This window comes from Triturus cristatus, chromosome 7, assembly GCF_964204655.1.
Source record: "Triturus cristatus chromosome 7, aTriCri1.1, whole genome shotgun sequence".
Lineage (NCBI taxonomy): Eukaryota > Metazoa > Chordata > Amphibia > Caudata > Salamandridae > Triturus > Triturus cristatus.
In genome coordinates this window covers 170,628,416-170,646,939 of record NC_140590.1, presented here as the reverse complement: position 1 = coordinate 170,646,939, position 18,524 = coordinate 170,628,416, and the positions used below count along the sequence as shown (strand labels likewise).

Sequence of the window (18,524 nt, the reverse complement as noted above, 5' to 3'; positions counted from 1 at the left end):
GTCAAGTGGGAACCTGGAGTTGATGCTCGTGAATCTGACCTGACATGTGAATCTGTTTCCAAACCAGTCCATAGCAATGCCACTTCCGGTGTTCCTGGTTTTAGCACTTGTAGAAGGTTGAGATGTAGGCCGAATTGGCATAAAGATTATCATATATCTTGAGATGTCTACTTTGTTCTTACCACTTTTTCTTTCATTGTTGTGAAGTGATTTTTTGACTTCATGTGTTCTGTTTCTTGCATCTCTGTCCCATGCAATTTAATCATCCTTTATTGTAAGGGTAGGGGATGTGTTGTGGGTTACTATTTCACCCTTCTCCTTTTCCTTCTGGTCCTACTTTGCTTTCCCCTCTTGTGTCTGGAATGTATGTGTACATTCTGGGCGTCATGGAGTGGAATTGTGTGGGGAGGTTCTGGAAGGGTGAGAGCTTGGGCAGTTGAAGCTGTGACTGTTGGATGCTGTGCCACTCTTGTATCAGTGGTCCTATTTGTTGGAACTTGGTTAAATCTACAAGAAGACAATCACGCCTCCTTCGTCTTCTTTCCACAGACTTTGTGGGATTCCTTTGAAATAGTGCTCATTTTGCAAATATCTTTTCCATTGCGCCCCCCAGGGGCACTGACCATACGGTACCGAATCATCCTTTGTATATTTCTCACTGAGACCCCCCCAGAGGTATTGAAGTCTTACATGAATTCTATGTTTGTCCTTCTTTACTGTTGTTGATTCCGGTGTCACTGGTGCTGCCCAATGATTGCACCTTCCTTGCTTCTGACCTCTCCCAGCTTCTTCCACTTTCTAATCTGCCGTTTCTTCCTTTATTTTGCAGATGGTGTGCAAAACCCAGTATTGCAGAGGGACCACCGGCAGGCAGTAGCCTCATTAAAGGGGCGATGCGGGGGGTCTTGTAGCTGTTGAACACCATGAACAGGGCTATTGGAGCTAGACATGATGAAGGAGTATACATATCTGGGGAGGCTGCAGGGAGAGTGTTGTCCGCCTCTCAAGGGGATGGTAGATGAGAGCTGTTCCATGGCACACTTCGCAGTCAATCAATTGAAGTCTCTGTATGTATTGCAAACCCTCTCTCACCCCTTCACCCCCAGTTAAGAGAGCTCGCTCACTCAGTGTCATTCTGTGTCTTTGGAAAGGTCTATGGGCTAGTAAAGCTGGATCACAACCGAAAGAGTGGTAAGATGTGTTCATCTTGGTGTTTTGAAATGTAAAGCAGCAGGGTGTGGCTACGGCTGCCAAGATGGCAGTCGCAAATTAGAGTTGTTCCTGGCCTCCTCTCGAATACTCTAAAATCATTAGTCTAACAACTGTCTTCGAACCCCTCCTCATAGGCTGCCGGTGGGGGCTCACGGCGCAGGCCGTGTATGGCAGGCCGTGTAGAAAACTGCATGTGAATGTCGGGCCCCTATTGACAAATCAGATGCTGCACAGTCTGGTCCAATAAGGAAGCCTGCTCTTGAGACTGAGGGATTGTATCTAGCAGTCAGCATTTGGAGGCAGCTGGGGGTAAGGAAGCCAGTGGACCGGCTCGGGTTCGCCGAGGAGAGGGGCAGACGGCCACTGTCCACACTGCGAGGGCGCTGTCTGGAAATCTTAGGGCCTTCGCACGCTGGTCAGCTCTAGGGTGCAGCGGGCGACTTGTTCTCCCCCTTCATGATGAGATGGTGAGAGGCCTTACTCCATTGCAGATTGTAGCTTGTGATGGGGAGAAGCGATGTCGGTGTGGGAGACAAGCGGTCTGGACTGGTGCCCTGCGCCTGGTCGGGTCCGGTGACATCGATTAAGGGGCCTGGTGGCCTAGGAGATGGACTACCACTGTTGGAGGCGCTGAGGATTGTGCCCCCCGAAGCTAGGTTCAGTGGACTGAGTGCCAGTGTCTGGTTGCTTGAGACAACACCCCGGGGCAGGCAAACAGGAGTGTTTGTACCCGTTCCTGTGAAGTATTGTAATTCCAGGCCCAGTGGGTCTGTAAATGGGCTGCATCTGGTGGCAACCCGGCTATCCTTTTCCCCTGCATACTTGTTGCCCTCCTCATGGTGGTGTGGGAGCTGATTGTGTCAGCCTTCCCTCCCCGTCATTGGCGGCCCCAGGCCTGGCCCCCCTCTGTGCTGTAAACTCCTATGGGGTGACCTGGTACTTATCTGGTGGGACCTCCCCACGGATCCAGGTCCATGTCCTGCAATTAACACTGGGATATATGCTGCCTGCGACCTGGGACCCAGGCCTCTTTGGAAGGGACTTCTCACTCCTGAACTTTGGCTGTGAACTGGGGGCTTGTGCTTGCAACCTGTCCTGCTGCTTTCATTTTATCACCTGGATCTAGGCAGCTCATCCTCTCCATGAAGACGCAGTTGCCCTGGTTGTTGTGCGTGCTAATGAGTCTGGAGGGGCATTGCCCGACCATGGGGCATGAAAAGGTTTTGCCTTCGGTGATGGACCAGTACACCACATCGGTCTGGAGGGGCATGGCCAGGCCAAGGGGCATGATGAGCCTCTGCCTTCGGTGATCCTCCAGTACACCACATCATTGCAACAGGTGTCACTGATGGGCTCCTGGTGACACAGAAGTCTTCCAGCCACTCTGATCTTGCAATGATACTTAAGGCAATCCAAGACTCAAGGGAAGCGGTGGAGACTAAGGTGGGTGAGGTTCAAGTGGATGTTTCCTTTCTGCGCCAAGATCTCGGGAATGTAGCCGGGCGGGTAACTGAGGCAGAGACCCGGGAGTACTCAGTGGAAATGGCCACACCAGGCACGGCCGGTCCATTGGGGCTGAGGGGCCACACCCCTCCACCTTTTGCCCCTCATGAGCAGTGTCTGTCAGGCTGCACAAATGTCAGCCTGTCAGACACAGTTCACTTTCAGTTCAAGCAGTCAGGAGCCACACACGGGCAAAATGTGCAGGCTCCTGGCTGCTTGAGCTGAACTTTGCTGGACTGAGGAGGCCACAGCTACTGTGGGCGTGACTATCTCAGCTTAGAAAAGGTCCTCGAGGCCCTCCCCTCAGTGATGAGGGGTAGCCTCACTGATTGCCTCGCACCTGGGCGCTTCAGTTTTAAGCCCTGAAGCACCCAGGTTCGATGGTCAATCTGTGACACTTCATCACAGATTGGGGTGAGGCCAGCAGTCTCACTGACCCCACCCCACTCTGTGATGACGTTGGGACTGCCGCCTTCCAAATTGGCCGATCTTAAATCAGCCAATGAGGGAAGGCAGAGCTGGCTGTAGGTAAGTGTGTTTTGTTTTCTTTTAAATTAATGTTTGGTGCGTGCATGTATGTATGTATGAATGTTTGGTAAAGTGTGTTGCGAGTGGATGTGTTTGTGTGTGTGTGTGCCTGTGTGTGCGTGTCTCACCCGCCCCTCCCTCCAAAACTTACCGGCTGCCACTGGGGCACACTCAACCTTAAGGTTTACAAATAACTCTAGACAATGGCATTGCTTGAGGAGCGGGCTGAGGATGCAGAAAAAAGGATCACTTAGGAATAACTTTTGGTTTGTTGGTTTTCCTGAGGGGATTGACGCAGCTGACAAGTAGCGCTTTCTGGAGGAGTGGCTACACTCCTGTTTTGTCCTGGCAAGTTGTCGCTGTGGTTCATCCTGGAGCAGGAGCACAGGTCCTTTGCCCACCGAACTCTGCCCTGTGCCGCAGCCCATCTGATGGTTGTGTGGATTCTCAACTATCAAGACAGAGATGCTATTGTTAGGGAGGCCATATCTCACCAGGACTTTCGCAACATAGATGCTCTTTCAAAGAGGTCAAACAGAAACATTTGGCCTGGGAGGTTGAAAGTGATTTTCAATTCTGCCACCTACTTCTTTGACACTCCGGAGCAGGCTTGGAAGTGGGCGGTGAAGAGGAGGGTGCTCAGGCAGGAATATGGATCTGGAGAGCCTGGACTGCAGGTAGGGGGTAGTGCTCCACATCTTTCCCACAAGTCACCCAGATGAAAAGGAGCTTGCTCCCATAAGACTCGCTCATGAACCCACAGCCACCGGGGTTCCTCTGGATCAGATGGTTTGGGTCTCAGAATGCAGCCCTCAGTGCCCCTACGTGACAATCTGTGCAGGCCTGCTGATGGACTTCAGAGCACTGCCAAGGGGCACAAGAGGATAATTTGTGTCTCTGTTTTGTACTTTTGGTTGTACTGAGTTTGTTCTTGAATATTGCCCCTATGGCACTTACTTAACACATATGACAATGTAACTGCTGTCAGGCACCAAGATGCTACAGAAAAGAGGAAACTGGGGGCTGCCGGCCTCTGGCATTGTTTAGCCAATGTTATATAATTAGGGCTAGGCGAGAGATACCTACGAGGTAGAAGTATGGGTTGGGGGGGATGAAGGTGGATTTGGGTTGTTTTGTTGTTTCCGGCTTGCTTGAATATGCATCACACAGACACAGAGCACTGACACAGTTGGGCATTCCCAGATGAACTCTTTCTGAGCCAACGATTCCAGCGCCACTTATATTGTGACTCAGCTAGGCCCACCCATGTTCCAGTACCTGGGTCAGGGCCACCTGTTTCTCTGCTCCTCTGGAACTAGTTATTGTCTTGAAATGTGAACGGCTTGTTAGATTTCATTAAAAGATTTGCTGCTCTGCACTATATTAGGTGGTTCCAGCCTGCAATTGTTATGTTTCAGGAAGCACATTTATTGGGTGTCCATTGTCCCTTCCTTCGTCTCTATGGATACAACAGAGTCTATTATGCAGGGTTTACCACAGGCACAGAGGAGTGGCTATTTTATTAGATAAAGGGGTTCCATAAGTGGTGCCTGCCTCCCATGTGGACCCCCAGGAGACGTACGTGGGGATAGAGGGTCAGCTAGAAGGTAGGAACTGCACCTTTCTGTCAAGTTATGTCTCACCACCTCAACTCCTTGTAATGCTGTGCTCTCTTGCATCCCTCCTGTTGGGTGTTTCACAAGGCGTCAATGTGGGAGAGGATTTTAATGCAATCCCAGGGATCGATGCCTCTGGCCCACCATGGCTGGGAGGCCTGGCACGCTCCCATCAGCTGTCAGCCTGGGCAGATTCCATGGGCCTGCATGATGCTCGGAGGATGGGGCATCCCCATAACATTGTCTATACTCACACTTCATTGACCCATAAACTATGTGACCTGCTATGGTTCCCAGCTGGGAAGGTCTGCTGGGAGTCAGGGATTGAGGCACTGCCCTAGGGGACCTCAGAACATGCCCCTCTTCTGCTCCACTTTGATTGTCCCGGTGCTGCGCCACATCCGATGTGGGGAGTCAATGCTTGGTACCTTGCTGATCAAAGTTGTTCCAAATATATTAAATCTGGGATACGCTCCTAGTTTGAGATCAATTGGGGCACTGTGGAATCGGCTGGTACCTTATGGGCGGCCAGCATGCCTGCCCATTGGGGTTTGGTAAGGACTATATTTGAGGCAGGGAGAAACAGTAACTAAGTAGGTTAAAATTCTGTAGGCCGAGATCCTCACTCTGGAACGGCAGTTGCAGCAGTGGCCCTCTACATATTTTGACCATCAGTTAGCTTGGATATGCACTCACATGCAGAAAATCTCACTGAAAGAAGCCCATCAGTGTTTGAGGGTGTCGACACAGAGGGTTTATGAACTTGGGGACAAGTCAGGGAAACTTGTTTATTGGTTGGCCACCAGGGAGGTTGCCTCCAAGTTGGTCCCCCTCATCAGGGGCACTGGGGGGAGTTTGCATGAGCGGGCCCTTGTCTTCGGGGCTCTTTGGCCCTACTCCTAGTGTAAGGCTCTTGACATAGTTGACTGGTCCCGCTTGATTGCTGTGTTTTCGCACCCTTATTGGCCTTTTATACACTCAGCTGACTGCCCAGGTTCAGGTCAATAGATTTATTGCCAACTCCTTCCCTGTCTGTAGTGGTGCCTGGCAAGGTTGTCCCCTCTGCCCCCTTTTATTTGCCCTTGTTATTGTGCCTTTGGCACACCTGATTTGGTGTGACCCTTGGGTGCAGGGATGGGTAGGTGACGATGGGATTGCATTTTATGTGGACATTTTGCTTTTCTTAGCAAATCGGCAAACCTCATGCTCAAGGTCTTTAGGAATCCTTGCAATTTTTTTAGGAGCCCTCAGATCTCTGGGTGAATAAGTCCAAATCCCTTCTGATTCCCATTTCCTGTGACTCGAGTGTCTGCTCTTGGCGCATGGTGATTCAAATCCACCAGCTCTCTTTTCACTATCTAGTCATCTATCTTGCATGCCTACCATACCATGTGTGGAGGCTAAACTGACCCTCCTGGCCACCAGAATGCATGTCTTGGGAAGGGTGGCTATATTTAAAAATGATGATTTTACCCCTCTTTCTTTTTGTCTTTTCGAACTTTCCTCATCCAATTCCCAGGTACTAGTGCCAAACCCATACCTCCATGATCCTTTAGGCGAATGGTCTCTCCTGTGGGGCCCTCGTTTACTGCCGACAATCCCCCTTTGATGGAGGGATATATATGGCTGATTTGTATTGTTACTGCCTAGTCTTGCAGCTGGTGGTGATTAACGATAGTTTCAACGGGGTGGGGATGACCAGACTTATCACATGGAACTGACCTTGCTTGGTTTGATGGGAGCTTGGGCCCACTCCATGAGGCCTGATACATTGCTACCTTCCAGAGACCACTCAGGTGGCACTGTTGTGCTGCCAGGCGGTGCTTAGCTCTATGACTGGCATCATAGGTTTACGGGGATGATTCCCCACCAGCAGGTGACATTCGTGCACCACACTACAAGGCTGGAGGGTTTGGGGAAGTGGGATAGGATAGGCATCATTTCCCTTGGTGATGTGTGGGTGGGTACTCGAAAACTTGCATCAGGGGACTTGCAGGGGCAGTATCAATTTTCTCATACCAAGTTCCACAAATACGTGCAGTTGCAGCATGTGAGGGCCCTTAAAAATAAAAATAACACAATCCATTCAACATAATAATGACAGTGGCACTCTTTGTGGATTGATTATATAGGTTGGGTTAGTTTACGGGCAATCCAGGTGTCAACAGTGAATTCCTTGAAAAGCCAACACCCATCCTGCGAAAGCTAGAGCTGTCCTGTTGATGTTTTCAGCCCCAACACACTTAGATTATTTAGAGTTCGTTCATTTAAAGTGGGTCACCAATCACAAAAAATGCCTGGCCCTGGAAGATGACCACTTATAAAACCCTTTTGGCCTTACTCCTCCCCTCCTGACACCCAGGACAATAAAACAGAGAGGTGACCACCCCTCTCCACCTGCAGAGGCTCCATGGACTCAGCTACCATCCTAGGCAAGGAGCAACTCTAGGATTCTGTCCATTCTATATCCCCCTGTATACAACATGGTCAGCTATTGTTGGGATTTTCTTTACTGAATAAATGATGAGGCCTGCATAGGGCTGCACTGTGAATGGAATTGCTTCTGAGTGCTGAACGGAAGGGTTGGGAACTCTATATAGAACTTTGTGGTGTCCTGCCTGTTTCAAAACATGTAACAGTTTGGGCAGATAACGGAACTGAGGAATTTTGCCAAGGTTCATACAACTTTGGTCAAGCCAAAATTTGGTCACAAGAATAACTACCCTATACTAATAATGCAAGCAGGGCAGGTGTTCCCATGCAAAAAGCCACATAGACGTGGTGCAGTGATATTTGCAAAATGTTTACTGTGTCACTCTATGATTTGACTGTGTCAAAATCCCTATGCATGTTCAGACCAGGCTTAAGGATTAACGCAGGACTTTTACAACGGGACTTGTCTATGTGTTCTGACGACCAACTCCAGCAATGCATCACTTTTTTGCCAACTGAAGCGTCAGAATGATGCATCTGTTAATCCTTGCTCCGTGGAGCCTTGTATTGTAAATATAGTGCATCCATGGTATCGCAAGGGCATTTGACACAGGTACAAGGAAACTGATGCATCAATGCTTATGCGTCAGTTTCTTGTAAATGAGGCCCTAGGTGCTGAGAGAAGGGAGCAGGGTAAGAATTGTGCCTGCCTTTGTGAGTGCAGGGTAGCAGTGTGAGAGTGCCAATTGATTGATGTGCGAGTGTAATCTGTGTGTCCACACAAGTGAGTGTTAGTAGATGTGCCCATGTGCGTCCAGAGTGAGCATTATGCCTATGTTGTGTTGGGGGAGGTGTATTTATAAGAGTTAAGGATGAGAGTTGTGTGTGAATCTAGGTTGAAATGCATGTATGACTGCAATGTGAGATGTATTCTTGTATGAATGCACCATATTAAAGTGAGACATATTGTCATTGCCAATGCTTGTTTTACTTTTTGATGAATAGTCATATCCAATCTAGCAAATAAATCAATAAATAAACTTTGATGGCGGCCCCCTCCCCCACTATGATAATTATTCCTGCACCACTGATTTTGGGGATTATGGTTGTCCTACAAACAAATTTGTCTCAAGTTGGTATTGCATATGTATAATGCAGTCTATTATGAACAATAAGTGTTCCTTAATTCCTCACATGGATGATACTCTTCTAATGTTTAGGACTTCAATATAGATGACTGTAATACAAAACAAGATTTAATGTAGCATGCTCCCACTTTTTCATTTATCACATGATGAATTTGAGTGATAAGTGCTTTACTGTTTGAACAGGATAAAGTTGCATCACATCCACCATGTACCTTAGCCGTCCCCTGCCTGGTCACTGTTTGATACCTACCAAGGCCTTGTAAGGAAAGTCTCTGCTGAGGGTTATGGTGAAGCCATAGGCCACCAGTGTCACCACTTTGGTGTATGAAACTGTCTTGCTTCCTCGGTTGTCATTCTCAACTGTGACTGTGAAGGCAGTGAGAGAGGGATCCGTGGAGACGAGGCCAACCAGCTGATAGACGCAGGTGCCCATGAAATCGTATCTATATCCATCAAAGGTGGTGTAGTGAGGATCTCCACTGCCGGTACAGGTGGAGTAGCTGACTGGGATGCAGCCTCGAACTCCATTGACCAGCATGCATTTTTCGCTGTCTTTGCATTTGGTGTTCTTGCAGACCACCATGCCAAGGGTTGGGTCGCACTTACAGCGCACTTGGCAGTTGTTATCGTTCCAGAATTCCTCATTGGGTTTGTAGTAGAGGCCATTGAAAGTGCAGCCACAGCTTTCCACAGGGACACATTTGTCGACATTAAGAACATAGCCATCATTACACTGGCAGGTCTCCACGCAGGGTCGAGTACAGGTGGCAGGGGCAGCTCTGTCAGAGCAGCTGGCTGGACAGGCGTTCCCACAGGCCTCATAGTGGCTGTTCTCACCACAGGGAAGTGCTGGAATGGAAACATATACATGTTAGTTCATCACAAATGTAATACACTGCACTATAGTCAGAAGACATACAGCTTTTCTATACACATAATAGGCCTTTATGATGACATTTTACACCAATATAATATCTAACAATAGAAGGGCCTGGAAAGCAAAAGTCACCGATGAATCTGAGTAGTTATGAAACCTCATTAAATACTGAGATAACTTTGCACATTTACTAAATACAAGCTTCTGCATTGGTGAGACAGCATCATGGGCCAATGCATGCGACTTGCCATCTATCAATGATTGAAAGTGCTGGACTGCTGTACAGCATGAACACCATTTTGCACCTATGACATCTCCAAGACCTTAGGTTTTGAATAAATATACAAACCGTCAGCATTGAGCACGTTCCATTAAGTTAGTGGTTGCTTTTGGTTAGCTCCTTTTGCTCCTGATTCAAACCATTGCCATTCACATCTTGGATCAGCCCAAATTAGGATTTCACCCTGATCATTGCACCACTTGGTGCATAAACCACCTCATATATGCTATTTCAATTGCAATGCATGTGGTGCACTGCTTCCAGTAGCAGCAGCAGCTGGTAGGGACTATTTGTGGGATTCAGAACACATCTTGAAATAAAGGCTTCCCATTAAGTGCAACACTTGCTGAATGAACCTAGATCTAATTAAGGGCTAGATGTGCTATTTATTCGCTGCAAAATGTGTTACTAGTAAATAATTTTAAGAACTGTCCTATTTACTAATAATGCAGTTCATAAAAGTCGGCATCATAATGCATTGCAATCTGACATACCTCATGAATATTAGTGAGGTAATGGGCACATTTTAACTCACTACGAATGGAGGTCATTACAAGGATGGTAGCCCACTGGGGTTAGTGGACAACCATGTCTGTGATTACCTGTCAATAAAGTAACATTTTTGTTAAACCAGACTGTATTTAAAAAGATATGCTGACTTTTAATTTCAGTTTGTTTGAGAGTTTCCAGGTAGTCCCATGGAACACTGCCTACTCCCAAACAAACTTGTTTTTATTATTCACTAGGAGTAAGGGAAACCCTTTCCCTTCTGCAAATGGATTACTACTCCAACCTGGGGGTAGGAATTGTTACGATTATTTATGACTGCTTTTTGGGTCCTAAACCATTGATACATATGGATAGGAATTCCTCTTTGGTAGTGATGCCTGCAAAACGCCACTTCTTAATAGCGATTCCTTATTCACTGCTAAACCCACTTTGTGAGTCAGTAGAAAATTACTAATCACTAAAGTGGGTTTAGTACATTGCTAATTTTTAGGTTTTAGGTTTTTAGTCCTGACACTCTCACCAGCTGCATTTATTTAGTTATCTTTTTGACTATAGTCCCGAAGCTTCTTACAGAAAGATGTTATTTCAGCACTTCCTGCCAAATTTCTCCCTGACCTCAAAGAATTGGTGGAGGTATTGCCATCATTTTTAAAAAGGATTTTAAATGTGAAATAGAGAATTTCCAGATCCCTAACTGTGAAGCCCTGTTATTTACCTTTCCTTTACATCTAAATTTACATTGACTGGGTCACTGCTTTACTGTCCCCCTGGGTACCCCAGTGATTGGTGTTCAGCTCTTCCTGACTTATTGGCTCCCCATATTCTGCGGTCAGCCAATTTTACTTTGCGGGGTGATATCAATCTCCACCTTGAGGATGCTAATAACAATATAGCTTCAGCATTCATAGATGACCCAGGCACTCTCAATCTCAATCTTCTCAACTCTGCACCCACTCATACTGCAGGGCAGCTTTTGACCCTCATTTCTTCTAACTTAAAAGCCTTGACTGTCGCTCCTCCTCTTCAATTCTGATGATTGGATCATTTTACAGCGCCTTTCAGAATTAGGGTCTCCTCCGCCCCCTTCTCTTGGCCTGTTCTGAAACCTAGAGCCAGGAACTGTTCCAAATTTAACATGTTTGAGTTAAATTAGCTGTCTCCTAATACAATGCCCACCTTTATCTCTCAATCCGACCCTGTGCACCAGTGGCTTTCTGTGGCCACTAATATCATCTTGCTACCCACCTCTAAACTGACGTGCAGAATTCATACTCCTGCATGTTGGCTTACTGACACCCGCTGACAAGAAAAGAAACAATGTAAAACCCTCGAAAGACAGTGGAGGAAACTTTATGCTGTTGAGGCTAAGTCCGACTATGTGGCGGAGCAGAAAAAATATCATGCTCTCTGTAAATCGGCGCATGCCATGTACTTTACTGAGAAGATTCCTAGCTCTCAACACTGTCAGACGACTCTCTTTACAGTAGTGAAAGATCTCTTGGCTCCTAGCGACATTCTGCCTCCACTCTCTTTTTCTCAACATCAGTGCAACGAGTTAGCCACTTTCTTTCAAGGCAAAGTTGATATTATTCACCGCCAATTAACAGAAGATGCTGCTAGGATAGAGAGGCGTATGCATTTTGTTGCCCTGTCAAGAAGAAGTCACAAGGAAGTGACACTTTCAGTTTATAAGCCTGGGGAGACCTCCAAAATTAGGCCAGGGTCCTCTTTGGATATTGAAACATGAAACAAGCAGCTGGGTTATGGAGGACTGCACTGCCAAGACAAGTCACTGAAAAGTGGTGAAATATTGCCCACCTCAGATGGCCAGATGCCATATGACCATAAATTACAATAACATTCACAGGGATATGAGAGGCAATATATTGGAAGACCTCTGCAGTATATACATGAAGTGTGAAAAACTAATGAGTCCACATTGTTGCTTATATTCCTTAGTTGTTTTTATTCGTGATGTGCTCAAAGTTCAATGCAGCCAACGCGTTTCGCCCAGACATGGGCTTCTTCAGGGCTGTTGAAATCATACAATAGATGTAAGCTATATTAATTACAACGCAATTGTAATGTCTTAAGTTAGTAATGTGCAACAAAAAATATGACATCTTACTGTGCTGGGTGGTTTGTGGAGAGAACGGAGCAGAAAAGGAGTCTGAGAAGGAAGGAGACCCACAGAAAGGAAAAAAGGGGGCGAAGGCTTAAGTTAATGAAAGGAAAATGAGAAGTTGGAATGAGGCGAAAGTAAGCAAGGGACCCATTAGTCAAGAGAAAGGGTGAAGAGGAAGGGTGAACCAGTGTCCGCTAAGGTGAGTAGGGACTGTTGAATTAAGAGGGCTATCTGTCCTTCAATAGTGACACACAGAAGAAGGGTGGTATTAAAAATCCCAAGAATGACTTAAAGAAGGGTTTATTTGAAGAGGTAGTGCTTACCAAGGTAAGAAAACGGTGCAGCGCCTTTGGGCAGGATATGTGTTAATGCTGGAGTGGATAGTACAAAATTGTGTATACCCCCCCATTCTGTATGTTTATATTAATCCGAATAATCTATTAATTGTAATATTATTAATCCGTTTGAAGTGATAACTCACCAATTGTATTAACAAAAGAATTACACGTGGGATTTGCATTTTGCATGGCTAAATTAATCGTATACTAATATATGTACGCATACTAATGGTAGAAATTAGAATATTGCATGATATATGTTGCTTTTGTGATGTAATTGCAAATTGCACCAGATGACATCACTGGGTGAATATAAACGCTTTAAATGTTGCTTTTATGCTAGATAATTATTTACACATAGGGGAATTAATGGGTTCATTATGGACTCTGAGTGGCATTTTTAGGCCACCAAGTTGGAGGCGAGTCGCATAGTGGGACAGTATAGAGACAGGAGGTGTTAATTGTGCAATTCAGCCCAGGGTATGTTGTCGTTAAGGCCCCTTATGTGTCCTCCCAATTTGAACACCCAACATTGTTCTTTCCTGAATAAGGCTTCCTTAGTGATGGTTGGGAAGGCTTCTAGAATCGTCCATTCTAGATCATTTGGAGTATGATTGTGTTCTACATAGTGTGAGCACATTTTGGTGTTGGTTTTTTTGCAACGTAAATTACTCCTATGTTCAGTGATTCTTGTCTTCACTGTGCGCGTGGTCATCCCTATTTATTGGCGACGTCATGGACACGTGATAAGATAAATACAGTTCCGTGTATTGCAGTTTGTGTGTTTTTTCTGGGTCCAGGTCCAATTATGGGTGAGTTGAATTGTTTTTGTTGCTCGTGTTAGTGGACAGACTACACATTGGCCACAGGGATAATGTCCGGTAACTGGAGGCAAATTCCATAAGGTAGTGGGAGCTGTGGAGGCTGATTTTTTTGGTCTGGCGAACCTCGGCTTGTCAAGGGCTAGGTTGCCTGCATCAAGTATTTTCCAGTGTTTATTAATGACCCGTTTTAACATGTTTGACTCGGAGGTGTAGGTGGTCACACATGTTATAAGGTCTGTTACAGGCTTTGTCTGTGTTTCAAGGAGGCTAGACCTGTTGGTGTTACGTGCTTGTTTTTGTGCATTGGTGATAATTCGAGTGGGGTATTGTCTCTTAGCCAAGTAGACACTAAGCTCCGATGTTAGTCTTTTGTAGTCTTCTAAGTTACTACAGTTTCTACGAATACGTAATAATTGGCCGTATGGAAGGTTCTCCCTCAGGGCCTTTGGGTGGAAACTTTGGTACTGCAAGGGACAATGGCTGTCGGTTGGTTTTTTATAGGTGATAGTTTCCAATCTGTTCGTTTTTTGATGATCGTCGGATCAAGAAACGGGAGTTCATGTTCAGAGCAATTAGCTGTGAATTTGAGGTAGGGGTTAAGGTCATTGATCCATGTTAGAATGTTTGGGATCACGTCTACGTGGCCTTTCCAGAAGATTAGAATGTCGTCGATGTAACGTCTCCAAAGGAGAACGTTATTCGAGAAAGGATTGGTATTCGTGAGCACATACCTCGCCTCAAAGTCTGACATGTAGAGACATGCCAGACTCTGGGCGAAAGTACTGCCCATCGAAGTGCCCTGTGTCTGATGGAACAACTGATCCTCAAACTGAAAGAAGTTTTCTGTGAGAGCGATGTTAGCACATTCCATGATGAGGCTGACGTGAGTGGGTGAGTCCCAGTTGATGTTAAGCAAAATAGTCTCCACTACCTCAAAAGTGTTGAGTTGGGGAATGTTAGTATAAAGGGCCTCCACGTCCAGTGTAAGGAGTACATCTGGTAGCGGGCCTTCAGTGTTGGTGGTTTCGATAAGTCTCAAGACATCTTTGGTATCTTGGAGGAAGGTAGGGGTAACCCAGACTAGTGTGAGTAGGAAGTGGTCGCAGAATTTGGATAATGGTTCCAAGAGGGACCCTATGCCCGAGACGATGGGTCTCCCAGGTGGGGGGGTGACCCCTTTATGAATTTTGGGTAGAGTATAAAAATAGGGTAGTCTTGGATTATGATTTATCAGGAACTCCGCTTCGTTGTTGGTGATCCACCCTTGGTTGAGTGCTGCTGTGACCATTGAGCCTATTTTGGTCAGCAGGCGTGGGGTTGGATCTAGGGTGAGTGGTGTGCAGTAGTTGGTGTTCTGTAGCTGGCGTAGGCATTCCGTCCGGTAGTCAGTGCTGGCCATTATTACAATCGCTCTGCCTTTGTCTGCCTCTTTGATAGTTATGGAAGAGTCGTTTGATAATGTTGTTATGGCCATGGTTTCAGCATTGGTAATGTTAGAGAACTTGGCTACGGAGCACTTCTCAGTTATTTCTTTGAGAACAGCTTTTTCGAAGGTTAGTACTTCCGGCTGTACAATGCTAGTCATCGGTGTAAAGGTGGAGGGTTTACGTAAGCCGGTATCTGTTGAAGGTAAATCCGTTCGATTGCCAAAGAAAGCCTTCAGGCGTATCTTCCTAAAAAGATTTTGGATTTCACAGATGGTTCGGAAGTGATCCACTTTAGGGGTAGGGACAAACCCCAGGCCTTTTTTAAGGATATTGGTTTCTGTGATCATCAGCGGTCGGTCCGAGAGGTTTTTCTTCTCCTGGTGACTCCGCAGTTCCATGTGTAGTGGTTGTTGTTGCGACTGATCCTGCCAATGTACTAGTTTGGGTTGGTTTTGCGCACCTCTTCTTCTTCTGCCTCGCCCTTTGCCCCAGCCTCTGCCTAAAAAAGTTTGTGGTAGAAAGGGGGCAAAGAGTGGTGGTGGTCCATGTGGGTATTGCCATAATGGTGGTCCTTGGAACAGGACTGGTCCTTGGAATGGAGCGGGTCCCTGGAAAGGTATGGAACCTTGGTAGGGTGGTTGGCCATAACCATACATAGCGTTCGTTGGTCTTCTATGTTGCTGGTTATATTGATAAGTTCCTTGCATATCTGAGATGGAATTACTTCCTGAAGAGTTAGTTCTCCGACGTGAGTTTGTGCTGTCACCTGAGGAGTAGTCATCTTCTGAAGGTACGTAGTCATCTTTAAGATAGGGATATATTTTTTCTTTGCTGAATCGCGAAAGGTGGCTTTTCTTGTCCTTGTAAATAAAGGGTAGCAGTGCTTCACAAAAAGTGATGCACTGGCGGCACAAGGGGCTTGTAAATAAGTCCCAAAGTATTTGCACTGGGCATGACAAATTGTTGGCCGGAGCATGTTGGAGATCATTATTGGCGGCCCACATAGCAAAATTTAAAAAGAAATAAGATTGATTCCTTGGGTTTGTCAGGCTTAATTAGCACTTAACGAAAGTCAATTGAGTTGCCTTTTAGAGCTTATCACTTTTTAGCAAATTTAAGTGAAAACTGTGATTTAAAAAGCACTATTTGACCCAATTGTTTTCAAAATTGTTTCAAGGAGAGTAGCCCCAAAGAGCCGTTCTAGAAGTCAGGTTCACTCGTTTTAGTCACTGTTTAAAATCTGGAGCAAGTAGCAAGCCCCACAACTCTCAAAGATGACCAATCAACACTGTCATGCAGTCCAGTTTATATTGGTGTTTTCAGTTAAAGCAATTCGGAATTCATACTCTTTATAATTTCTGGATTTTGTGGCTTGTGAGAAAGTGGATTATTAGCTGAATTGGAAACTCTTCAAGTAATGACGGCACTATTACTTACTCGGTCCAGCTAGGTCTCAATAACTTTGACCTGAGCGGCACCCTTTGTAGATCTTGCACAGTGCAGACATGCTTAACTTAGGAGGAATCTGTAAAGCACTTAAGAGTACCAAAACAGCAAAAAAGTAGAAAATACACAACAATAAACATCCTACTCTGAAACAAGAGTAAATCTTAATGGGCAAATAGACACCAAAACAAAGAAAATCTGAGGTGGGGAAGAAGAGACATTTTTTAAAGTTTAAAATAATTCTGGGGCCAAAAATTGCTAAGCACTAGCTGCAGGCATCTGGTCATGGTAGACCGGGTCAAAGGCAAAAGATAAGGCAGACCACATTGGAGCCAGGTCAGATACAGGGAGCAGTTTTGTTCCATTGGAAAGTTTACTTTCAAACGTAGTCGTTTTTTCTGGTGAAAAGTCCTCATCCAGACCCACGCGGATTCATTTACAGATGGGATCCAATTAGGGGCTCATCAATGGTGGCCAGCTAAAGCATAGGTCTTCTGTGGAAGATTCAAATCAGGCAGGAAGTTTGAGGCTCTCAACATCGAAGTCGGAAAACTCAGAGTGGTAATTTCCAAAATGGAACCTAGAAAGGCTTCATGGCATTGTCATTGATTCCAAAGAAGTCCTTTACATTTAATGAATGAATAAAGAGATTTATAAAGCCCACATCTACTCCGAGGAGTGTCCCTGCGCTAAAGGGCAAACACCCTAAATTACACACCAGCTAACACACATTTCACAGTCACACTGGGAAGAGTCAGGATTTAAATTTCCTACAGAAGTCCTAAAATCATACTTCTAGCTGTTGGCAAACTGAAGTTATGCATAATATTGTAACCCCAGTGGTTTTATATGGGAGAGGGAGACCTGCACTGGCTCCCCGTCAACAAAAGAATCACGTTCCGACTCCTCACCCACGCACACAAGGCCCTCCACGACCTGGGCCCCAAGTTCCTCAACAGCCGCCTGACCTTCCACAAGCCCACCCGCCAGCTCCGCTCCGCCAGCCTCGCTCTCGCCACCGTCCCCCGCATCCGCAGAGCCACCGCCGGAGGAAGATCCTTCTCCTACCTGGCAGCCAAGACATGGAACTCCCTCCCCATCCACCTCCGGACAACGCAAGACCATCTCACCTTCAGGAAGCACCTCAAGACCTGGCTGTTCGAGCAGTAGCGTGCCCCCCCCCACCAGCGCCTTGAGACCCTCCGGGTGAGCAGTGCGCTATACAAATGCCTATGATTGATTGATGATTGATTAGCACAGTGATAAACACGTTGAAGGTTTTTTACTGCCAGGACACGCCAAAACCTAAGTACACATGCACTACATTCTAAATACCATGCACCCTAACCCCATGGGCATTTAGGGCCTACCATAGGGGTTACTCATAACTATTACAAAGAAAGGTTTAGCCTTGCAAAATGTTTATTTTGGCAAGTTGAATTTGTAGTTTAGAAACAGCACTCTCAGGCAGCGGAGGTAGGCCTGTAGATGTGTTTTGCATTTTCACTTTAGCGATGGCACAATAGGTGCAGAAGTCCACTAATGTACAGGCTCTGGGTACACCGGGTCACATATTCTAGGGACTTATAAGCCAATTAGAGTTTTTAACTAATTCAACACATTTATAAGTATAAGAGCATATGCACTGGGGCCTGTTTCGTAGGGTCCTAGTGCGCACATTGCGAAAACCAACTGCATCATTCCAAAAAATGGTAGCGAGTTGCAAAAAGGGGTATTTTCTTTCATCTCTACATTGTTCCATAATAATATCACCAGTGATTGGCTCAACACTGATTAGCGCACAGATTCTGAAAACAAACAGCATCAGTCTAAAAAATGGTGGTGAGATGCAAGAAGGGGTATTTTCTTACATGTCTTCATTGATGCTTTCAAATCCGCTGGTACATTTTGATGCCAAAATCGACTGTTCACAACTTGGTACTCGCCAGGAGTTGCTACATTGCAGCATAATAGTACCACCAGTGATTGGCTCAACACTGATTAGTGTGTTGAGCTGTCATACATCTTGAATAGGGAATGGTGAACAGGCTCCTGCAACAAGGGGAACATACCAGCAAAACAATGACTTTCTTTGTTTGTCACTGTTCTAAAACCCAGTGGACTACAGTATTCCCAACCATCTTTCAGCTTGGCAGGAAATATTAAGGACATATGGGTGCTAGATGTGATGCAGAATTTTGTACATAATCAAGTTTTTCTTTTCTCCACCCTAGATTCAACTGAAAGGGATGTCCTG

General features: G+C 45.9%; 1 protein-coding gene across 1 annotated transcript in view; it reads right to left on the bottom strand.

Moving 5' to 3' along the window:
• Positions 1-18,524, bottom strand: part of LOC146809142 (IgGFc-binding protein-like) — a 301,036-nt gene that overhangs the window by 108,725 nt on the left and 173,787 nt on the right. Inside the window, exon 13 of the mRNA XM_085614831.1 lies at positions 8,691-9,289. Within this exon, the coding sequence (XP_085470957.1) occupies positions 8,691-9,289 (599 nt within the window). The remainder of the gene's footprint in view (positions 1-8,690; positions 9,290-18,524) is intronic.